Source organism: Schistocerca nitens, chromosome 1 (assembly GCF_023898315.1).
Source record: "Schistocerca nitens isolate TAMUIC-IGC-003100 chromosome 1, iqSchNite1.1, whole genome shotgun sequence".
In the NCBI taxonomy this organism is placed as follows: Eukaryota; Metazoa; Arthropoda; class Insecta; order Orthoptera; family Acrididae; genus Schistocerca; species Schistocerca nitens.
The window spans coordinates 518963943-518988455 of NC_064614.1; the positions used below are offsets into that span (position 1 = coordinate 518963943).

A 24513-nucleotide genomic window follows, 5' to 3' on the forward strand; every position below is an offset into this window, starting at 1 on the left:
TTAGCAATTGCTTCATCAGGTATTCCAGCCACTTTGCTTGATGGCGGACGGACTGCACATTCAGCACTCAAGTTGCCGTTGAACACTCACACAAATCCAGATGCAGTGTGCAACATAAAAAAGCATTTCGGTATGGCTAAAGTTTTGCAAAAATACAAAATTATTATCTGGGATGAATTGACTATGGCCCACAAGCTTTAACTTGAAGCTCTCGATAGAATGGTGAAAGATCTAAATGACAACACGAGCCTTTTCGGTGGTGCCTTACTGCTGCTGTCCGGTTATTTTAGACAGACAATGCCGATCATTGAATTGACTTTTGATAGTTTAATTGTGACCTTACAGTATACAGTTTTGTCTTTAAAATGAGAATGAGTGGTAAGAAAGAGTACTCGGGCAGTAAAGGTACAGTATCCAACGCGCAGCAGTATGTTATCATAGTGTCGAAAGGATAAATATGAAGCTGAGATCAGTTCTGAAAGAGAGAGTGAGTCTGGTAAAAAATTGAAAGACAGTAACCAGGATTTTGATGCAAATTACGGATTGAACTATACATGAAATGTAGAACACCATGCTGACATCAAGTTGCAAGAACGAAGTCTCGTAGCTAGGCTTCGAAACAATTATTGCTTTTCCAAAATGCCCGTATGTTGTTGCACCAAGTAGTAAGTTTATACGGATCGCATATGAAATCAACCGTCGTATCGGCCTAGCAATATGCCTGCTTGGAATAGGGCTAGACGAACTTGTAAAGTTCAGCGCGTTTATCGAATTGCCACCACCGATATTTCAATCGTTCTATGATAAACTACCGGATATCATTTCGACTGCAACGGCAGCTGTAGCACAGATCAGTCTTGGGATAGCAGATTAATGTTGTTGTTGTTGTTTGTGGATGGAGACCAGACAGCGTGGTCATCGGTCTTATCTGATTAGAGAAGGACGGGGAAGGAAGTCGGCCGTGCCCTTTGAAAGGAACCATCCCGGCATTTGCCTGGAGTGATTTAGGTAAATCACTGAAAACCTAAATCAGGATGGCCGGACGCGGGATTGAACAGTCATCTTCATGAATGCGAGTCCAGTGTCTAACCACTGCGCCACCTCGCTCGGTGCAGATTAATGATAAGAGTTTTGTAAAAGTAGAAGTTTTTAATTTGTTCATGTCTGTAACACATATCAAAACATGAAACACCTTTTTCTCAGAATATGAGTTTTAAAGACGGCACGCAACATAACTGCAACAATTTTCAATGTTTTGGTTTCAATAATTAACCACAACTTTGAAGTAACGCTGCAAAGCGAACGACGTAGGGGATTTTTGATTAGTTAATTTCAACAACATTTATTAATAAATGACACTATTTTTTAGTGGAAAATGAAAGACTTTGTTTAAATACTCGCCAATTACAGAAAAATTAATACTCATAAAATCCCCTACGTGGTTCACTAGCTACGCTCTTGTAGATTACATAGATTATTTTCCCAGACTCAAATTGACACTAGTAATAGTGTGTGTCGCAGATCGCTTCAAATTCAGCGTGGCTCGGGAAAATCGCTGCAGTGTTGCTGTTTTGTAATATTTTCCGACAAAAATTTTTGTAATATACTTCAATACATGCTCAACAAGTACCCCAAGTATTATTTCTCTAACAAGTTTCTGTACTAAAAAAAAGTGTCGAGGAAACACTTTTTGTAGGCTGTTACAGTGGTGTTACCCCTTAATAGGGGCCGGCCGGGGTCACCGAGCGGTTCTAGGCGCTTCAGTCTGGAACCGCGCGACCGACACGGTCGCAGGTTCGAACCCTGCCTCGGACATGGATGTGTGTGATGTCCATAGGTTAAAGTAGTTCTAAGTTCTGGGGGACTGATGACCTCAGATGTTAAGTCCCATAGTGCTCAGAGCTTCGCCTTACAAAGCAATCGTGCTCCGTATCCAAGACTCCTACGACTCGGTGGAAAGAGGACACCTCTAGGAGATTTGTGCCTAGAACACATTTCTTTGATGCCTGCAAACTGATAAAGTCTCGAAGCTTCTGAAAATGACGCTCACAAATACAACAAGCAAATCAAAATTCAGGGGATGTCAAGGAATGGGTAAAGAGACTGCACTCTGGGCTGAGAATGGGTTACAAAAGGGACAAGTTAGTGGCAAGTTTTTGCAGATGACTTCACTATTTAGTGTCGATGACTAAGACGAAATTTCTAGTAGGTATGATGAATGGCAGCATGCTACAAATGTAGAAAAATGTAAGTTAATACAAATGTAATGTTCGAAAAAATGATTAGTAGTATGCCACTTGACACAGTCAGGTCGATTAGATATCTGGTTGTAACATGCAAAGCGATACGAAGTGCACCGAGCATAGGATGGCGAATGGTTGACTTCGATTTAGTGGGAGAGTTTTACGAGAGTCTTGTCCACTTGTAAAGGGGGCCACATACAGAACACCAGTTCGACCCGTTCTTGGATGCTGCTCGAGTGTTTGAGATCCCCACCGAAGCGGTTTCAAAGAAGGTATCGAAGTAATACAGAAGCAGGCTACAAGATTTGTTGCTATCAACATGTAAGTAAGACGGGGATGCTTCGGGAACTCAGAAGCCGTCCGTGGTGGCCGAGCGGCTCTAGGCGCTTCAGTCTGGAACCGCGCGCCCGGTATGGTCGCAGGTTCGAATCCTGCCTCGGGCATGGATGTGTGTGATGTCCTTAGGTTTGTTAGGTTTAAGTAGTTCTAAGTTCTAGAGCACTTATCACCTCAGATGTTAAGTCCCATAGTGCGCAGAGCCATTTGAAACATTTGGAACTCACACGGGAGTCCCTGGATGGAAGGAGACATACTTCAGGAACAGGAATGCTATTGAGAAAACGCATTTGAACTGACTGGAGAACGATCCTAGTGCCGCCAACGTACATTTCGTGTAGGGAGCACGAATATAAGAGAAATTAGGGCTCGTACGGGGGCGTAAATATAGTCGTTTCTCCCTGTCTCCACTGTTGGCGAATGGAGCAGGAAGGGAAATAACGTACCCTCCGCCATGCAGCGTACGATGGCTTGCGCAGTATGTAAGTAGAGTTGGATGTAGTTTGCAGAAAAAGCTGCTCTCCACCTCTACTTCCTCAACTACATAACAGGTAATGCTTGGATGAAGATCATCGTAAACAACACATATTCATCAGAAAATCTCATTGACTGAAACATTAATGCAGGCGAATAACTCCTTGAAATAAACAGCAGAATAGATAACATAGAAAATCCGTGAGAGTCTATCCTTGAACAATAGGCGAACCAAATTGGAGAAAGCTCCATGAGAAGACTCCGATACGAAGACGATGTAGTGGGTGCTGTAGTCATCAGAATGCCTTATTACTCTCGGAAAAGGACGAATCCGAAAACTAGAACTAGAGGATAAAAGGACGCTGAGAAAAATAATGGGTTTCTTTACAGAAGATGGCGTATACAGAATCAGGCCGATATTTAGAGTGTATCGCAACAGCAACGAAAAGGAGGTGGTTAAATTCAATAGGAATTTAGTATGAACAACTAGAGACTCGCGTAGAGGACCTTCTGGAATAATGGTTTACGTCAAGTGGGTAAGACTAGTTAGGAAATACCTTCAGCAACTAGAAACTCACTACAACGAAATGCTTAGCAAAATAGCACATTCTAACCAGTAGTATAAGCGCATCTGGGAACCGGTGCAGCGGTAGTAAGCACGTCAGTCCGCGATGCTGCTACGGTCACAGGTTCGAATCCTTCCTCAGTCATGGATGTGTGTGCTGTCCTTAGGTTAGTTAGATTTAAGTAGTTCTGAGTCTACAGGACTGAGGACCCGCCGGCCGCGGTGGTCTCGCGGTTCTAGGCGCTCCAGTCCGGAGCCGCGCTGCTGCTACGGTCGCAGGTTCGAATCCTGCCTCGGGCATGGGTGTGTGTGATGTCCTTAGGTTAGTTAGGTTTAAGTAGTTCTAAGTTCTAGGGGACTGATGACCACAGCAGTTGAGTCCCATAGTGCTCAGAGCCATTTTTGACTGAGGACCTCAGATGTTAAGTCCCGTAGTGCTCAGAGTCATTTGAACTATATGAACCGGTGCAAAACGGATTCAGAAACGGAACGCACATATACCTCCATGAGGAGAGATAAGATGAAAGCTCACCGAAATGAAAAAAAGATGTGTTCCTGTGTAAGCCTAAACTGAATAAATACATATAAAATCACAATGAATTAAGGGAATCAGTTCATAAGTCGAGGCGAAACAATTCACGGGCCTGTTGGACACTTGAAACCAGGCCGTTCACCTGTGAAGTGTTTCTTTATGAAAAACGCTAGAGAAAGCTGGACAATCATAGTTGATACGTTCGCACAATTAGGCATGTGAAGACCACGATTGGATGGACATCAAAGAAGTAAACGTCATAGTAAAAGACGAATACATAACAGACAAATCGTTTATGTTGTAACTACACGAACACGAGTAATCGGATTTTAAAATCTGGAATGCCACTGAATTTTGCGTTATGGAACTAATATATTAACAACAGAAATGACTATAACTCAGTTTGAAAATGCGAAGTTGATACTGATACGCCTATAGTTAATACTGAAGGCTATACGGTTTTAACGATGGAAATTCATATGGGTGGAAAAAGAATTACGTTATTTTAAGCAGTTCCAGGAAAATGTGAGGTGAAGAACTTCGCTCAATCACACTGTATAAATGCAAGTAGAACGAGTTGATGACAACGCAGTGTAGTCCTATGGTATCAGAAAATCATTATTTCATTATTTTATAATAATACACTTCACACAGGGTGAAGCATCTGAACAGGTCGCCAGACGCATATCTGAAACGAGTAAGTATATTGTGTTGCGCTAAGTTAAAGCAGACAATGTGACGAATTTTCTGGCAGACAAGGGCGGTTTATAACGTTTATAGTAGCCGAAATTTGGCACTGTTATGTATATAATGGCACTATATATTTTTTCTGTGGAACTGGGAAGAGCCTTTTAAGAGGCTTCTACTACATAACACGTGTGGAACTTGATCAAATAGAAGCAAGTTAACAGCATAGCAAACAATTGCCCCGCCGTCAGCAGAAGAGGCCCTACAAAAGCTGCCGCACTGTGCCAAAGCAAACACGTAACTCAGATACGTTTCGTGTGTTTACTCATGTGCATGGAGCCCATTAGTCAGTGCTTTGCTGTTGTAAACAACAGACCAGTTGTTCGTGAAGCTATTCTCTCAGAGTGCATAAAGCGCTCTAGAAGAGAATGCGGTTTTTGTTTATGGTGGGCTAAACTGTTACATAAACGGTGTTGTTGTATGCTGAAAGGTATCCTGATGGTGCCGGACCCTCACGACATATCCTTGATAATATTACTAAAAATTTCAAGAAACCAGAAGCATGGAGAATAAAATACGCCAAGAAAATGGACGTCAACTGATAACGGAAATGAAACCTAACATACTAGCAGGAGTAAAACCCACATATGACTAAGAGGCAGCTGGGATGGTGACGGGATCAGTCAAGGAGGGTTTGCGAAAACCACATTGCAACGAAATTCAACCCTTCCAGATTTCGCTCCATCAACATCTTCATTGCAGAGACTATCACAATCCGTTAGAGCTCGCCGAACGGTGTCTATAAACGATACGAAGTGATCCGGTGTTTCTTTGCAAGACTTTGTTTACGCATGATCGTTTACTAATCATGGGAAAGAAATTCGCTCTATGCAGTACTGTTCAGCTGAAAAAGTACGCTTACTTTTTAAGTACAAGGTTATCAGAAAGTCAGTATCAATTTGAAAACTGAATAAATCACGGAATAATGTAGCTAGAGAGGTACAAATTGACACACATGCTTGGAATGACATGGGGTTTTATTAGAACAAAAAAAAAATACAAAGGTTCAAAAAATGTACGATAGATGGCGCTTCATCTGATCAAAATAGCAATAATTAGCATAACAAAGTAAGACAAAGCAAAGATGACGTTATTTACAGGAAATTCTCAATATGTCCACCATCATTCCTCAACAATAGCTGTAGTCGAGGAATGATGTTGTGAACAACACTGTAAAGCATATCCGGAGTTATGGTGAGGCATTGGCGTCGGATGTTGCCTTTCAGCATCCCTAGAGATGTCGGTCGATCACGATACACTTCCGATTTCAGGTAACCCCAAAGCCAATAATCCCACGGGCTGAGGTCTGGGGACCTGGGAGGCCAAGCATGACGAAAGTGGTGGCTGAGCACACGATCATCCCCAAATACCGCGCGGAAGAGATCTTTCACGCGTCTAACAATATGGGGTGGAGCGATATCCTGCATAAACATCGTACGTTCCAGCTGGTGTTTATCAGCCAAGCTGGGGATGATGCAATTCTGTAACATATCGGTGTATCTATCACCCGTCACGGTTGGAGTTACAAAACCAGAATCACGCATTTCCTCGAAGAAAAAGGCACGACAACAGTAAATGTGGTAAATCCAACCCATACCGTGACTTTCTCGTCGTGCAATGACGTTTCCACGACAGTTCTAGGATTTTCGGTAGCCCAAATTCTGCAGTTGTGGGTGTTGACAGACCCTCGAAGCGTGAAATGAGATTCGCCGGTTCACAACACGTTACTCAACCAATCGTCATCTTCCGCCATCTTTTGAAACGCCCACACCGCAAATGCCCTCCGCTTCACTAAATCGCCAGGTAACAGTTCATGATGCCGATGGATTTTGTACGGATAGCATCGGAGGGTACGCCTAAGTGCCAACCAAACAGTAATGTATTGAATGCCAGTGCGACGTGCGACTGCACGAGCGCTGACTTGCCCGTGCATAGACGAACCCGGTATAGTCTCTATTTCTTCCTGAACTGTCTCAGCAGCATTACGCCTTGTGCTCTGTCGGCCACTACGGGGTCTATCGTCTAAATAACCCGTGGCTTCGAACTTTGAAATCATTCTGGTCACAGCTGAATTTGTCAACGGACCTTTACCCGTTCGAATCCTCTTCTTATGGCGATTGGATCGTAACGCTGAACTAGCACATTCCCCATTCTGATGATACAGTTTCACTGAAAGTGCCTTTTTCAGGTAACGTCAAGATGCTGCGACTGCTGGCGCATCTGATTCTCTCACTCATTACAGCTGATTTTATACACGATTGTCATGCGCGGTCACTGACGCTTTGCTGTCCAGCACTATCTGTCGGACATTTTGTGAACTTTGTTTTTTTTTTGTTCTAGTAAAACCCCATGTCATTCTAAGCATGTGTGTCAATTTTTACCTCTCTATCTACATTAGTCGGTGGTTTATTAAGTTTTCTAATTTATACTGACTTTTTGATCACTCGGTACATGGGTGCCAATAGTTAAATTCCAGTTTCAGAATCCTGTTGTAAGAGAATTACTGCTCAGAATGACGTCAGCTTTGAACAACATATTTTTCCAACAGATGGCGCTGTAAGCGTCAGAAGATGCACACTCACATACTCGCGGCACACGGCTGTACCTCAGTTCGCGTCGGAGACGTCCAACGTGACTGCTGCCATGAAGGATCGCGCACTGCTGGTAAAACTCTTTTACAAGAACGGTGATTGTGCGCCAGTAGCCTTACAGAAGTTCCGGACACTCACGGGAATGAATAGGGGCACTGGTCCGATGCCTGCTAAGCATCTGGAGAAAAGAGTACAAAATTCGAAAAGACAGTTTCTTTCATAGTGCATTGTGGCAGAGGGAGGAAAGCAATTGATCCGACGTACGTCGAAGATGTGACTAGACCATTGCAGGAGGGGCAAGCGGGTGTGTGCAAATGTGCAGTGCACGGGGAATTGCCCGAACGTTGGACATGCCTGCGAGCATATAATTCTACGAAACCATCTGCATTGCTCTTTATTCAAAATCAACTATGTGCAGGAGGTGCTTGCTTCTTACCTGCCAGCAAAACAAACTATCGCTATGGAATTCCTTGTTAGTACGGAAGTGGACAATGAATGGCCATGGAACATTTTACTGATAGACGAAGCCTATTTCCATTTCCAAGGACATGTAAATACGCAGAGTTGCAAAATGTGTACAACGGAAAATCCGCACGCTCATCAACCGGTACCATATCATCTGCAAATGTGACTGTGTAGTCGCGTGCTGACTGCATCGTTTATCAAAGTCGGATACTTTTTCGAGGAGAAGAGTCCTGCGCTCCTGTTACCTGTACCGTCACTAGTAAGCGGTATGGCAGTCTTTTGTGCACCAACGTCATTTCAACCCTTCAACAGCATGAATGTGTGGGTAGGATCACTATTAAGCAAGACGGAGCTCATCCGCACGTTGCACAGACAGAGAAGCGGCTGCTGCAAATGATTTCTGGAAATGATAGAATTATCAGCCATCATTTCCATGCAGCCTGCCGTCCTGGTTACTTGTTCTTAATCCGTGTGAATTCTAGTTGTGGGATTGGTTCAAATGGCTCTGAACAATATGGGACTTAACTTTTGAGGTCATCAGTCCCCTAGAACTTAGAACTACTTAAACCTTAATAACCTAAGGACATTACACACATCCCTGCCCAAGGCAGGATTCGAAACTGCGACCCTAGCGGTCGCGCGGTTCCAGACTCTAGCGCCTAGAACCGCTCGGCCACCACGGCCGGCGTTGTGGGATTTTCTGAAAGATGTGATCAGTACTCCAATTACGAACGTAATGAATTGAAGACATGCGTTGCGCAACGCATTCTGGACAGAACCTCGAGACACTCCGATCTGTTGTGGAATATGCTGTCTCTCGATTTCAGTTTATGCCAGAAAGCGGTGGACGCCGTACTGAACATGTCTCGCTCCAGTCTCACTACAATTAGAAACCAACGTCATTTTGCTTTTAATGCTATTTTTGGCCACAGAACAGTTAAAAAGCAATGTCATTCTGCATTTTATGAGGTTTTGACCTAACAGTGGCTCAACTGTCGACTGCCCAACTTGTGCAGTCATGCACGCTGAACGGTACGTATGGTGTAATGTGCAACTCAAACAAGGTATTGTAATTCATCTGTCATCTGACAGTTCCATTAATTAGTGCAATGTTCGTCTTTTTTTTCCCTATTTCCTCCTCAGTCAGTGACAAGCTGTGGCTCTCTTTCCGCAGAGGTTTGAAACTGGAACATTAATCATGAACACCATGTAGACGAAGGTTCAGGCTCCTCAAGAACAGCATCTTTGCTTAATATTTAACTGATGCAGGTCTAAGTAGCCATATCAAGACTTCCTGACATATTCGCTTGCTCAGTTATTGGGAGGCATTCCACTCTACATAAGGCAATCCATATGGTACCAAAATAATAGATACTTCTCTCATTCGGCATAGATAATTGGACCTCCTTAACAGAACATTTGAAGATCGTTGGATCTGTTGTTCGGGAAACACAAAACAGCTCATACTTTTTCCAGACCCAACACCTCTAGACTTTTATCTATGTAGAAATTTAAAACTAGTGGTCTACAAGAAAACACCGATGACTCCCAAACACATGAAACGCCCTACAGCACTCGTTTGTTCTTCGGTAGCCGTGCAGTTTGAACTGCCTGGACCCGTGCTCATGATCAACATGTGGAGGTGCCTGCTACGACAGTCATAACTAAAAAAGCCCTAACTGCATCTGAGTTAGGTGTTTGCAGATTTTACCAAGTTCCACCCATGTTATATCAATGAACCCTTCTTCCAAAGCTGTTTGCCACAGAAAAATGTGTATAGGTTCTTTTAAATGAAGTCAGGTTCGGCCATTAATGTTAAGAATTACTTGTGTACGCCAAAAAATTTATCACATTGCCGCTATAGCTTAGCGAAAACCGCTACTCAATACGTTTAATCGATCTGGACATAGTTCTGGTAGTTTCTCTCAATTACCTCACCCAGTATGTCATTCCAACTTACATAAAGATTCTAACTTTTGTTTCTACGTATGGAATTAAACGTTTGAAATGGTCGAAATTAGCAGCCGGAAAACATTAATGTGAGTGTGGTTGTTAAATGATTATAACAAGCACAATAAACAGCTGGTCTCGGGTTGACAGCAGTGCGTTACTCCATAAGGCTTTAAAGTATTTTACGTAAATTGAAGAAGGGGGGGGGGGAGGAAAGTAAAGGCTGGGAACTAATTATATCAGCTGCATCGAGTCTTTATGCAGTATCAGCGGCGACATGTGGATATGTTTGCCAGACATATGCAGCACAGTACTTTAATATTCTGCTAGGCACTCCACCATGTCCATGAGAGTCTTTAGACTTTAGTGATTTGGATATTATCTCAATCTCCACCTTGTCTGTATCACAGAAGAGTATGTTATTTGCCTCTCAATATGCATATTCATTATTGTCATTTCTTATTAACAATATTAGCTTATTCCCAAGAATAAGCAGCTTTCACTCAGTTAATAGTCGGCAGAAATCAAACCTGCATTTGGATCGGACTTCCTGAATTCTTGTGCAGCAAAACATGCAGCATACTGCTGCATCCATTTTCTATAAGCTAGTACTCGAACTCAAATATCTTAGCAGTAATCCACGCGCTTTCAAATCGAAACTGAAGAGTTTTCTCATCGGTCACTCCTTCTATTCTGTCGAGGAGTTACTTGAAAAATTAAGCTGATTCTTGTTGTATTGTTGATTGCGTTTACTTAAACTTTTGGATTGACATTTTTCTGGTTCTCCAATATTTTATTTTTATCTGTTATTACTTTTATGTTGTAATTTCATGTACTGACACGTTCCGTGAACTTGGAGATTTGCTCCTCAATTTGGTCGTACGGAACTTGACGTGCAAATAAAATTACAAAAAAAAAAAAAAACGGTGCTCCAAACAGGGACCCTCTGTTTACTAGGAAACTGCGTTAGCCATTCCATTACCGAAATTCAATGTCAAGAGTACATGTGTTCATATAACTGATACGCCTCAATCGGATATTAATAGCAGCTATCAGTGCAGATGCACATTTCCGTTCGACCTCCAGCGGGAATCTTAAATTAAGGGGCACACAGGACCTGGACGGTTTATGCAGATAAGTGGTGGTGCTCGGTGTGAATGTGTGTCAGTCGAGAAGCGTGCCAAAACACTCACGAGTTTGCGTTTAACATTGTGTCTGTGTGGTGCAGTCGTTAACGCAACTGCCTAGTAAGCAGGAGATCACGGGTTCGAGTCCCTGTCTGGCACAGATTTTTCACTCGTCGCCGTTGATTCAGCATAAAGTCCTGATGCTGCTGGTATCAGCAGTTCCTTCCCTTTCGTTTCCTTTCTCCCCCTCCATCTCCAGTTTACATATTACGTATCACAGCTGCCGATTCCGCGTGGGACTGTTCTTTCGGATATTCCCGAAAAAGCCGACACCTAACGTTTCTAGTATTTGTTGCCACTGCGGGAGCAGAGGGAAGGTTGTGCGCTGCAGCTTAGCCTACCTGGCAGGCGCACTGCGTGCGGCAGTCCAAGAGGAACGTCTCACCGTTGTCGTATGTGCGGTTGTACACCGTGCACGGCAGTCCTTTGATTGCTGAAACATAAGAAACGGTATCATTATTTTTTCCTTGATACAGTTTACAATGGAAGGCTCATCTAAACGAGTGGAGAACCCACACGGTTCTGCGTTTGCATGTATCTTCAAGAAAAAAACTGCTGCTATATTTAAAAGGAATGAGACTACAGCATTAAATCTTATGTCGGTAAGGCAGTTCGTAATTTCTTAATATTGAATGGGTTAAAAATTGCTGCATTGTTCATGACGGCGGCGCAGATTTCTTAAGTGCATTCCTTTAAGAATCTTTATCGAAGAACGTAAATACTGACGTATTAGGGTTTCGTGTCTTCTACCGGAAGTGTCGTCTATGCACAATACTGCAACGTAGTGAGTCGTTGCTTTCGGGGGATGGAGGGGCTCGATGATTTTTGGAACATTTTCATTCACATCATCCAAACATAAAATTCATCATAGAACTGGAGAAGGACGGTCAGTAGCCATTTCTGGATGCACTGGTCAAATGGAGAGCAGATGCGTCATTTGACCACTAAGTTTATTGCAACCGAAACATACTGATTTATACCTGTAACCTAGCAGCTGTCATTACCCATCGGTGAAGAAAGTTGTTCTAAAGACTCTGGTCCACGTACCACACAGGTTGACGGAGCGAGCTACTCTGACATCAGAATTAGAGCATCTGCGCTCAATGTTCTACAGAAATGGATACACGGTCAAACAGATTCAGAAGGCTTCTCAGCCATCTACTATGCCACACCATAAGGAGAACAGCAAGATGAAGCAAAGACTGTAGTTTACGTCACATCCGGGATCTATTTCTGCCAAGATCAGCAGGACTCAAGAAGCATAACATTAAGTGTGTGTTCTGTCCACTAATGAAAATAAGAGGACTGGTGGCAAACATGAAATATAAACTCGGTATGCGAAAACCGAGAATTTGAAGTACATCTTGCCAATTTTGTACGTCGTACATTGGCCAGTCATCTAGGACATAGGACATCGGATGCCAAGAACACCAGAGGCACACTCGGCCGAGGCAGTCAACTAAATCAGCCTTTTCCGAGCACTGTCTGGGACTTAATCATGCAATGACTTAGGATTCTGGCACAGACCACCGGATTTAGGGGCAATGTTATAAGGGAGTCAACAGAATTAACGATGACGATAAATAACCTAATGAATAGTGACACTGGGTACCATTCCATTGCAGCATGGGATCCAGTAACAGAGTTGCTAAAACTGCAGCGGTCGCACAAGCAGAACCCAGTAAAGAGGAAGAACTAAGAATGTGGATATGGGGAACGAACGCCAGACAGAGCACCAGGACACCATACCGAGAACAGGACGCCAGATCGCTGCCAGGCGCAGCGGACTGAACACGGAATGCCAGCTCGCGCAAGACTCAACAGACCGAAGATAGGACGTCTCAATGCGATTCTCTTGGGAACGGACGCCAAACGGAGCTCGTACAACCGACAATGAGGGGTAGGTGAGGAGGGAAGGAAGTAGGTATAAATGTTGTATCCGTTTCCCTTGACTAGCAGGTCCGAGCAGCATTTGATGATGGCAACGAGTTACGTTGTCGGAATGCAGCAGAACACCCGAAACCTCAAGATTTTAACAGATAACAGGAAAAGAGCGAATAATTACACCTTAAATACTTTATGCTTAATGAAAACTGAAGAAGCGAATAGTTTCCAAATGCATCACTGATAAATCTAACAGTAAGAGATACACACTCACCATTTTAGGACACACAATAGTGTGTATCTTAAGCAGTCTTTTCAGTCTGTTTATTGAGAAAATACCTAAAGCATGTTTTCCATTGAAGCACATCACAACTATGTCATTGTGGTGTCTCCTGTACATATGAAATTGCTTTTATAACGTGTTAAAATAGAGATCTGTAATGTACTTCCAATGTGAAAACGGAGTGGTATTCCCAAACTATGCTAAGATAGTGTAAATTTCAAAGGCATGCACTTTAAGAACATGAGGTATATCAGTAGTCTAAGGATGGAGTAACGTATTTCCATTAATTCGTTTCAGTGCTCTACGCTCGTTTCAACTTTTAATTTATTTTTCATAGTTAAAAATATTATTTGTTAACTATATTACCACTTGTCTCCACTCTTCATCAAAATTAAATGTCTTCATTATTCAGCAGTACCAGAGCAACAACATATTACTTCCACACCGTTAAAAAATTAAACTCTAAAATACCGTCCGTCACCAAGTAAAGTAATCTCCGTAATTGGTCCATCAAACTCCAGGCATGAGTGATGTAGCCATACATGAATGAGGGCAAGTACTGAAGCGCATTTACTCACCGAAACCAATTGATTTACCTGGCGCACTCTGGGCAAATATTTTTTATGAATTAATAAGACATTTCTAAAACATGACTGTAGAAAGCGATTTTGGATTCATAACACGAAAGGTAACACGATTCTGATGACACCGAATTTTTTGTCAATACTGCAAGATATCGAGAGTTCATTCTGTAGGAAAAACTCAGTACTCAACGTACTGAAAAGTATCGAAGCAAAAGCGTCAGCATTGTAAACAGTGGTATGAGAAGAGCCTGATAGTCGGGCGACATCACACCGAAGCTCTGTAGTCCTAGCGAAAAGACCACTCTCATATTGTGCCGGATCTTCAGGCACATTTTAAATTCCCTATCTGTCGTACAGCCACTACGCTGTCATCGCCGTGTTGCGGAGCTGACTGGTGTCGCGATGAATAACCAGCCATAAGACTGGCACCAGGCTGAGGCCAGTGTTCGAGTAATTGAGCAGGAAGTAACCGTCTGAAACTACTTTACGCGTGGCGTATCAGTTCAGCCGATACCGTATATATGACAGATGGAAATGGGAAACGTTCTGAGTGCCATACCCCACATTTTTCAGGAGAATGAAAAAAGTCATATATCTCTATTTGTAGATACAAGATTTGTATCTAAAAAAACTGAGAAGGTGTTCTGATAGCACAAAATTACGCTGCACACCACATCACCACAAGAAATAATTAAACAAATTTGAAAATAAATACTTTTTGAAGAACGTTCTAAGAGCCATACCAGGAAACTGACTTGTTTTAAGTGCCAATAACGAAATATTTACAAGCTGATTCTTGCATCGAAGGGAGCGGCAACCAATCGCCGTTAATAATGCTGTAATACCTTTCTTTCTCCTTTTTTTTTTAACTAGTAGTTCCGTCACCGATTTTGTGGAGGCAGGTTGATATTCGGAAGGCTGTTCAAGTTTCGATTACAAATGTCGCTCTTTACATCCCTTGTTGGCTCTTGTCCTTCAAGAACTAATATAAACAACAACAAATATAGACTACAGCCCTCTGAAGATGAACCTCTTAGTTCTAAACCGGTAACGGCCCTATTTTTGTAAAAACCAGCAATATTAACAGTAGCTGTTTGCTGGTTTCTCGTTTTCAAGAATCAGTTTGTGTTTTTTACACATTCGCGGTCTCAAAAACGTCAGGTTTCCACAAAATAGCAGGAAGAAAGTTATGTTCCAAGTGCCATTAATACTGAGGCACCACGGTCTCTTTGTGATTAACAACTTTAGAAACACAGTAATAAGTTTTTAACCAGTAGAACTGTATTCAGCAAAAATAACTTCTCATGTCTTTTATATTTTGGAACTCCAGAAGGAAGCACAGCTTGGCACAAAGACCACGCATTATCTAGTAAAGCATGCCTGAAAGACTGTCTCTATGATTTGGTACCTTGAACAAGTCTAGAAACGTGTAACAGAGTATCGAGAACGTAACAGCTCTGAGAAAGCGTTTAGTGAAAAGATGGCCCTTAGAAAGTTTTCCATTTCCACTCTTCATATGTTTCTGCGTGGTTACGCAGCAGACTTCCTTAAGCAACGCTGCATCTGGTCGCAAATTGCAACACTGATTGTGGGAGAGTGTATGTTTAAACGGTATGACACAGCCTTGCTCTTGTACTTCGCTACTCAGCTGTTGCTCTGTTTGCCACTTACACACTACCATTTCTTAGGACACTGCATTTTATGCACGCCTCTGTAATCAGTGAGGCACACCAGAAGTAATATTTTATTAGTACGTTTGGTGAAAATGTGTGAATATACACTCTCTCGCTGTGCTATTAATGAGAAGCTGTCGGGTATCCGGTGGAGTGGCCATGTTTTATTAACACAGTTTCCAGTGTCTTTGTATGCGTCGAGCAGAAATCTTTGACAACTATTCGTTACAACCGTGCTTGGTCGTATCATAAACATAGGCTTCTTTAATGAATAACTCGAGTTATCTGTGTAAATGCCTTACTACGATTTTAAAGATATTGTGGAGCCATAAACAAAAATAATTTTTCTTGTTACTGTCGACTAATTAACTTTCATGTTCGTTAGATTAATAAATTATTGACGGTGGCCCCAGTTTTATGTATTAAATCCAACCAACCACTCCCTTACTCCTTTGAAACAGAATTTCTTCTATGTCACTATGATCTTGTTATATTGGTGGCAAACGTTGTGCTACTTCTGCGTTTTTGGCTGCGAATGGACCACGTACAATACGAAGACTCTACTCTTTCTATTTTGTCATCTTTTCTCTTGTTTACAATTTGTTTCCTTTCTTTACTCTCCTTTGAATTTTTCAATTCTTTTTTTTCACTCTTATCGTTTTTTTAGTTTCTTTCAAATGATTTAAAGTAATTAAATTCATCACAGTTTCATTCCTTTCACGCATCTTAATTTTATTTCATTCTCGTTGCTCATACACGTAATGACTAAACTGAACCTTATTTTGGATGTTTGGTGGGTTTGTTGCGTGGATCCCTTGTTATGACTTCCTATAGTATTTCTTTACTGCGTTCCTTCAGGCATCGGTCGTATCATCACCCACTCAGTGGTATGATTCAAAACACACCATCTGAAAAAATGAACATGTTTATGAAATTATTTAGTTGCTGTTAGGACGTCTGCATAATTATGGCTGACTACCTCACAAAACCTCTATGTAGTGGGAAATCACTCGGAAGATACACTCCTGGAAATGGAAAAAAGAACACATTGACACCGGTGTGTCAGACCCACCATACTTGCTCCGGACACTGCGAGAGGGCTGTACAAGCAATGATCACACGCACGGCACAGCGGGCACACCAGGAACCGCGGTGTTGGCCGTCGAATGGCGCTAGCTGCGCAGCATTTGTGCACCGCCGCCGTCAGTGTCAGCCAGTTTGCCGTGGCATACGGAGCTCCATCGCAGTCTTTAACACTGGTAGCATGCCGCGACATCGTGGACGTGAACCGTATGTGCAGTTGACGGACTTTGAGCGAGGGCGTATAGTGGGCATGCGGGAGGCCGGGTGGACGTACCGCCGAATTGCTCAACACGTGGGGCGTGAGGTCTCCACAGTACATCGATGTTGTCGCCAGTGGTCTTGCGGAAGGTGCACGTGCCCGTCGACCTGGGACCGGACCGCAGCGACGCACGGATGCACGCCAAGACCGTAGGATCCTACGCAGTGCCGTAGGGGACCGCACCGCCACTTCCCAGCAAATTAGGGACACTGTTGCTCCTGGGGTATCGGCGAGGACCATTCGCAACCGTCTCCATGAAGCTGGGCTACGGTCCCGCACACCGTTAGGCCGTCTTCCGCTCACGCCCCAACATCGTGCAGCCCGCCTCCAGTGGTGTCGCGACAGGCGTGAATGGAGGGACGAATGGAGACGTGTCGTCTTCAGCGATGAGAGTCGCTTCTGCCTTGGTGCCAATGATGGTCGTATGCGTGTTTGGCGCCGTGCAGGTGAGCGCCACAATCAGGACTGCATACGACCGAGGCACACAGGGCCAACACCCGGCATCATGGTGTGGGGAGCGATCTCCTACACTGGCCGTACACCACTGGTGATCGTCGAGGGGACACTGAATAGTGCACGGTACATCCAAACCGTCATCGAACCCATCGTTCTACCATTCCTAGACCGGCAAGGGTACTTGCTGTTCCAACAGGACAATGCACGTCCGCATGTATCCCGTGCCACCCAACGTGCTCTAGAAGGTGTAAGTCAACTACCCTGGCCAGCAAGATCTCCGGATCTGTCCCCCATTGAGCATGTTTGGGACTGGATGAAGCGTCGTCTCACGCGGTCTGCACGTCCAGCACGAACGCTGGTCCAACTGAGGCGCCAGGTGGAAATGGCATGGCAAGCCGTTCAACAGGACTACATCCAGCATCTCTACGATCGTCTCCATGGGAGAATAGCAGCCTGCATTGCTGCGAAAGGTGGATATACACTGTACTGGTGCCGACATTGTGCATGCTCTGTTGCCTGTGTCTATGTGCCTGTGATTCTGTCAGTGTGATCATGTGACGTATCTGACCCCAGGAATGTGTCAATAAAGTTTCCCCTTCCTGGGACAATGAATTCACGGTGTTCTTATTTCAATTTCCAGGAGTGTATATTCAGCTGTCACTTACATAAGAGAACTGTCTTTAACAGTCCCTGGTAACACATAGACGGGAGGAGTGTTTGAGGAGTAAATAACACAGTTTGTAAACTGAGTATGGAAGACCGCTGGTTGCCGTGTCTGCTTTTCGGCAAAATAACAGAAATATGTTCTTATGTAGCCATATAGTCCGATGTGGCTAATTTTCATGATTATAACCTATTGACTGTCCTTAGTAGTATACAGATCTCTAGTTTCAAATTTTATGCTCAAATTTACAGAGAGCTCTCCGCGTTAGCAATTCAATGCAAAAAATACACACATCAAAAAAAAAAAAATGTTTGCATCACCCCGGTTTCCAGAGCTCCTGAAGATACACGTTGACGATGGATATTTTAGTACAGACACAGCCCCTTAGATTGTTCAGAGACGTCACTAAACCCGCCCAAAGATGTAAACAACCATGCATGAGCAGAGCCTATTGGAGGAGATCCGTCAGCTGATAGGTTCCAGTCATTCCACAGGCAGAAGGTACATTGCTAGTGTTGTATGTAGTTCAACCATGCCTAGACTGTCAAAACCGCGGTTCGATCGCGTCAGCATTGTTACTTTGTGCCAAGAAGGATTCTCAACAACGGAAGTGTCCAGGCATGTCGGAGTGAACCAAAGCGATGCTCGACATGAAAGACATACAGAGAGACAGGAACTGTCGATGACATGCCTCGCTCAGGCCGCCCAAGGGATACTACTGCAGTGGATGACCGCTACCTACGTATTATTGCTTGGAGGACCCCTGAAAGCAACGCCACTATGTTAAATAATACTTTTCGTGCAGCCATAGGAAGTCGTGTTACGACTCAAACTGTGCGCATAAGCTGTGTGATGCGCAACTTCACTCCCGACGTCCGTGGTAAGGTCCATCTTTGCAACCACGACACCATGCAGCGTGCAGATGGACTCAACAACATGCCTAATGGACCGCTCAGGATTGGCATCACTTTCTCTCCACTGATGAGAGTCGCATATGCCTACAACCAGACAATCGTCGGAGACTTGTTTGGAGGCAACCCGGTCAGGCTAAACGACTTAGACCCATCGTCCAGCGAGTGCAGCGAGGTGGAGGTACCCTGCTATTTTGGGGTGGCGTTATGTGGGGCTGGCGTACACCGCTGGTGGTCATCGAAGGTGCCGTATCGGCTGTACGATACGTGAAAGTAATACTCCGATCGATAGTGCAACCATATCGGCAGTATATTGGCGAAGCATTCGTCTTCATGGACGAAAATTCGCGCCCCCATCGTGCACATCTTGTGATCTCTTCCTTCACGACAACGACATCGCTCGACTAGAGTGGACAGCATGTTCTCCAGACACGAACCCTATCGAACATGCCTGGGATAGATTGAAAATGGCTGTTTATGGGTGACGAGACCCACCAACCACTCTGAGCGATCTACGTCGAATCGCCGTTGAGGAGTGGGACAATCTGGACCAACAGTGCCATGATGAGCTTGTCGATAGTATGCCAGACGAACACAGGCTTGCATCAATGCAAGAAGACGTGCTACTAGGTATTAGAGGTACCAGTGTGTACAGCAATCTAGACCACCACCTCTGAATGTCTCGCTGTGTGGTGGTACAATATGCAACGTGTGGATTTTATGAGCAGTATAAAGGGCGGAAATATGTTTATGTTAATCTCAATTCCAGTTTTCTGTACAGGTTCCGGAACTCTCGGAACCGAGGTGATGCAAACGTTTTTTTGATGTGTGTATATTTACGGTGTTGGACTTCATCTCTTCTATTGTCATTATTGGAAGTTGAATCGCTTCCATATCGTTGCCATTAAGAATGTATAACTGCTTCAGAAGCACCAAGACCTAGAATGGAATTGGCAAAGATTCTGTCTGCAGACGAGCGCCTGGTGTTCAGAAGTCAGGGAAACCTTAATCAAAATCGTTGGTTCGAGACCTGTACATAGGATAAAACTGCGACAGCCTGCGAGAGAAATTCATGACTTGAAGATTTGCACACGCAGTTATGAAATCATACGAGCATATAGCAGCAGTTAGGCATCCAAGTAGCAATCTTTAATAACATGGGTCAGGAAAGTAGAAAACACCTGAGCACCTACAAGGAAGCTTTCTTCTTTAAAACTCTCGTGAACTCAATAGGAGCATGATGTTGGATGTTAAAATAAGCTGTCTAGATGAAATCTTGACAACTAAGAACACTGAAAAGAAGACTATAGAATGAGTTCCACGGTTGCATTCAGAGGATATGGGATTCTGCTGAATAATGGCAAGTTCAGGTGGACCACAGACCCCAAGAAAGAATGAGGGTTCACTGATACTGAGATCTGGTGGCTGTGGTGGACGGAGAGATGCGATAATTCATCCTCGTGCTCACAAACCGGTCCTGGACTATGCGAGCTGTGTGAACAGGGTACCTGCTTACAGCATCATCGTTGGGGAACACACATTGTACCATGGGATGGACGTAATCAGCTAAAATGATCATATAAATCTTGACACTAATGCAACCTTGCAGAGCAGCCTTGGAAATAATGAAATTCTACGATATGAATATCCAAATAATCACCGAACGTTTGCCATGTTTCACTCCTGGGACGTAAATTCCGCCAGAAGTTGGAAATAGTGCGAAACAGGACTCATACGACCAAATGACTTTCTCCATTGCTCCATATTACATTTATACGAATTCGGCACAACGTTTTCCTGTTAGGAGCAATTGAATCACTGATGTGTGGTTTTGGAACTCCATCTCGTCCTGCAACTCGCAGCTTATACACTACCCTTCGAGCTTGAAAATTTTTCGGGTATTCAGCCAGGTAGCGTCGTCCAAAGGTGCGATAATTCGGCAAGCCGACTCCTTGCCATCTTTAGGCTGAATAGCCGAGAAATTTTCAAGACTTCTGTACGCCGGGAAAACCTAAGATCACACCCTTCGTGCTGTTTTCTGCTGACCGATTTAGCAAATGCGACATTCAGTTCTTCACTGACTTTTGCAGCTGCCGTCCTCATCTTGTCTTGAATAATCCTCCATCACGACCAGTCAACATACCATATCGCCCGCGTTGTGACTTAGCGGATGATGTACCTCCGCTTTCCCTGTGTGTTGTAAAATGAAATGATCGTGTGGCACTAATTGCCGAGAGTGAAGTTCGGCTGCCGAGTTTCAAGTCATTTCAGGCTGCGCCACACTGGGCGACTTGCGTGTCGTGGATGATTAGTGCAACACAACACCCAGTCCACTAGCGGAGAGAATCTCCAAGCTAGCCGGGAATCAAACCTGGACCCGCTGCATGATAGGGAAACACGCTACCACTGAGCTAAGCAGGTGGACTCCTGTGTACGATACGATGTCTCTTGAAACACCAAACACTTCGGCTACCTTGGTTACAGAAGCACCTATCACAAGGGCACCAACTTTCGAATTCACTTAACTGCGACATAACCATAATGACCTAGTAGATTGTGTCGGAAGTTCAATGCGGGTTTTCTCGGATGATGCTGTAGTATACAGAGAAGTTGCAGCATTAGAAAATTGCAGTGAAATGCAGGAAGATCTGCAGCAGATAGGTACTTGGTGCAGGGAGTGACAACTGACCCTTAACCTAGACAAATGTAATGTATTGCGAATACATAGAAAGAAGGATCCTTTACTGTATGATTATATGATAGCGGAACAAACACTGGTAGCAGTTACTTCTGTAAAATATCTGGAAGTATGCGTGCGGAACGATTTGAAGAGGAATGATCATATAAAATTAATTGTTGGTAAGGCGGGTGCCAGGTTGTGATTCATTGGGAGAGTCCTTAGAAAATGTAGTCCATCAACAAAGGAGGTGGCTTACAAAACACTCGTTCGACCTATACTTGAGTATTGCTCATCAGTGTGGGATCCGTACCAGGTGGGGTAGACAGAGGAGATAGAGAAGATCCAAACAAGAGCGGCGCATTTCGTCACAGGGTTATTTGGTAACCATGATAGCGTTAAGGAGATGTTTAGCAAACTCAAGTGGCAGACTCTGCAAGAGAGGCGCTCTGCATCGCGGTGAAGCTTGCTGTCCAGGTTTCGAGATGGTGCGTTTCTGGATGAGATATCGAATATATTGCTTCCCTCTACTTATACCTCCCGAGGAGATCACGAATGTAAAATTACAGAGATTCGAGCGCGCACGGAGGCTTTGCGGCAGTCGTTCGTTCCGCGAACCATACGCGACTGGAACAGGAAAGGGAGGTAATGACAGTGGCACGTAAAGTGCCCTCTGCCACACACCGTTGGGTGGCTTGCAGAATACAAATGTAGATGTAGATGTAGAACACTCTCACAAATATGCAGCACACTGTTCTGATAACGACTGAAACTTGCAACGTATTGAGGATATTGCACAAGTGCCGCTCGTGGTTAAATACAACAGCGCCACCTGCAGGCTCAGGTAGTATCTAAATTTACGTTCAGGTATGCATTTCTCGCGGTGTTTCCATATTTTTGTCCAATATCTGCAGTTACCTAGGATCCCAGCTCGATAATTTTCAAGCGGGTGATACTTTTTGTAAGAGAACAGGCTTTTTTACATTGAGAAAAGAAAACTGCATGATTTGAATACGAATTCACTGTTAAAGATATTCTTCACTTGGCGATACAGCAGCGCCCGTACTAAGAGTTCAGAAGACGGTATTCTCTCCTCTGTTGCACGCAACGTATTTCGGGCCGCATACGGTCGGAAAGGAACAAGGCCAGAAGAGAAGAAGGAATTGAGTGAAACCTTTCCGGCTGCGCTCCGGAGGCGGGGAGGTGGGGAGGCGGGCCTCTCACCGGGTGGCGGTATCGGCCTGGAGGCGGAGGCCAGACCGCGGGGGCCGTCCCTCTGGCGGGAAGGAATTACAGCCGCAGACGCGGACAGACGGAACGGGAAGCGGCGGGGCACGGCGAGGCGAGGCGAGGAAGGAGCCGCGCATATACCCTTTGGCCTCGCCCTCTCTTGTATAAACGGGGAATTTATATTCAGCAGGGGGCGGCGGTGCGGGGAGCCCCAGTATATGTGTAAATCAGCTGCGAGCCGTGCCAAATGTAGCAGCGCAGTCTGATGAAACAAGGCGCGAAGGCGGTGGGGGCGGTGGAGGCGGCGGCGAACCAGCAGCAGGGTGGCACGCCACGTCACGCAACACCGTAGATTTATTGCTCGCCGTTCCTCGAGATTACAGCGCTATAGTCGGCGCGAGAACGGACGGCTAACAGATTATCGGTGCTGTGGAGATGTACCAAACAAGCAACTTTTTCGGTTTTGGACGTCTTCGTAACGTAGCCCAAGCACACACTCAACCACCCATAGAAGGCACATGGACACTGCAAAATATTTCCCTTTGTTACTTTATTTCTTACTAGCTGGACCCGACCGCGCTTCTTTGTGTGTCAGTCTGCTTAAAAGGCAAAGAAAGAAAAGAGAAAGCACATGTTTCTAATATGAGCAGGGACTGGATATACGTCATAATCTTCTCCCCCCCCCCCCCGTGTCTGCCCATCTCACCCTCCCCTTTCTTTGTCCCTCCTTTCCGCCTCCCCTCTTTCTCTGTCCATCTCCTCTTGCCCCCTCTTGCTACCAGTTTCTCAGTCCAACACCTCACAATTCTGAAAAAACAAAAATGTCAAGGACAGGTAATTCTACATTTTTGAATAAAAGAAGCTATAGAAGCCTAAAATAACAAGCACTATGATACTGGCGATGAACAACATTTCCAATGCTACAGAAGGGAGACAGATTAAAGAAAATCCAGGAATCTCTCATACGTATGTTAAAAGGAGAATGAATATCGTACTTAATTAAATATTCTTATTGATTTTGAAGATTACATGACATGTGGAGGCAATGAGTAAAGTAAATCAAGTCGAATGGCATTGTCGGTTAGGGGTCTCTCAACGTCGTTAAGTCACCTAATGCTCCTTCCAGGGCCAGAACGGCACCTTCCCTTCGCGACGTTTGAGCGTGAGGCTGAATTTTAGTGTCATGTTGGCGAAGGAGAGAAAAAGAAGACGGTGAAACTTGGTTACGATATGGAACCTGCTCAGTTTGAATGAAGCCAAATGGACAGACGAGCTTATTGTCATTACTCGACTGACGAATCATCATCAGCGTCACACGCCTCTACTCCGTAACACAGCATGGAAAGGCTCGATATTAAACCCAACATATTGGTGTAAAATACGATGATCAGGAACTGTGAGTCACTATTACCCTTCCGCTTGCTGAACGAGTAATGGCGATTAATATTTGTTTCACCAACTGGATTCTAACCGGGCGGCTTCTAATCGAGCATCACTGCAAGACAGTAAGAAGGCTGCGAAATAAACGTCAGTCTCACCACGTTGTGAAAAACAGTAAAAAACATTACGTCAGTTACATGAATATATCACTGCAGGACACATATAATTACTTTACAGTTATCAATAACAGTTCTTAATTGCAGGAAGTATGTGTAGTCAGTTCTGCTAAGTGTGTTTGCTCATATTACAGTATTAAACTTCAAGCATTCGAATGACCGT

The 24513-nt window shown here is 44.2% G+C and overlaps 1 protein-coding gene across 1 annotated transcript in view; it reads right to left on the minus strand.

The window, feature by feature from the left end:
- LOC126258634 (CCN family member 4) overlaps positions 1-24513 on the minus strand; it is a 308685-nt gene that overhangs the window by 41741 nt on the left and 242431 nt on the right. Inside the window, exon 4 of the mRNA XM_049955661.1 lies at positions 11432-11523. Coding sequence (XP_049811618.1) covers positions 11432-11523 — 92 coding nt within the window. The remainder of the gene's footprint in view (positions 1-11431; positions 11524-24513) is intronic.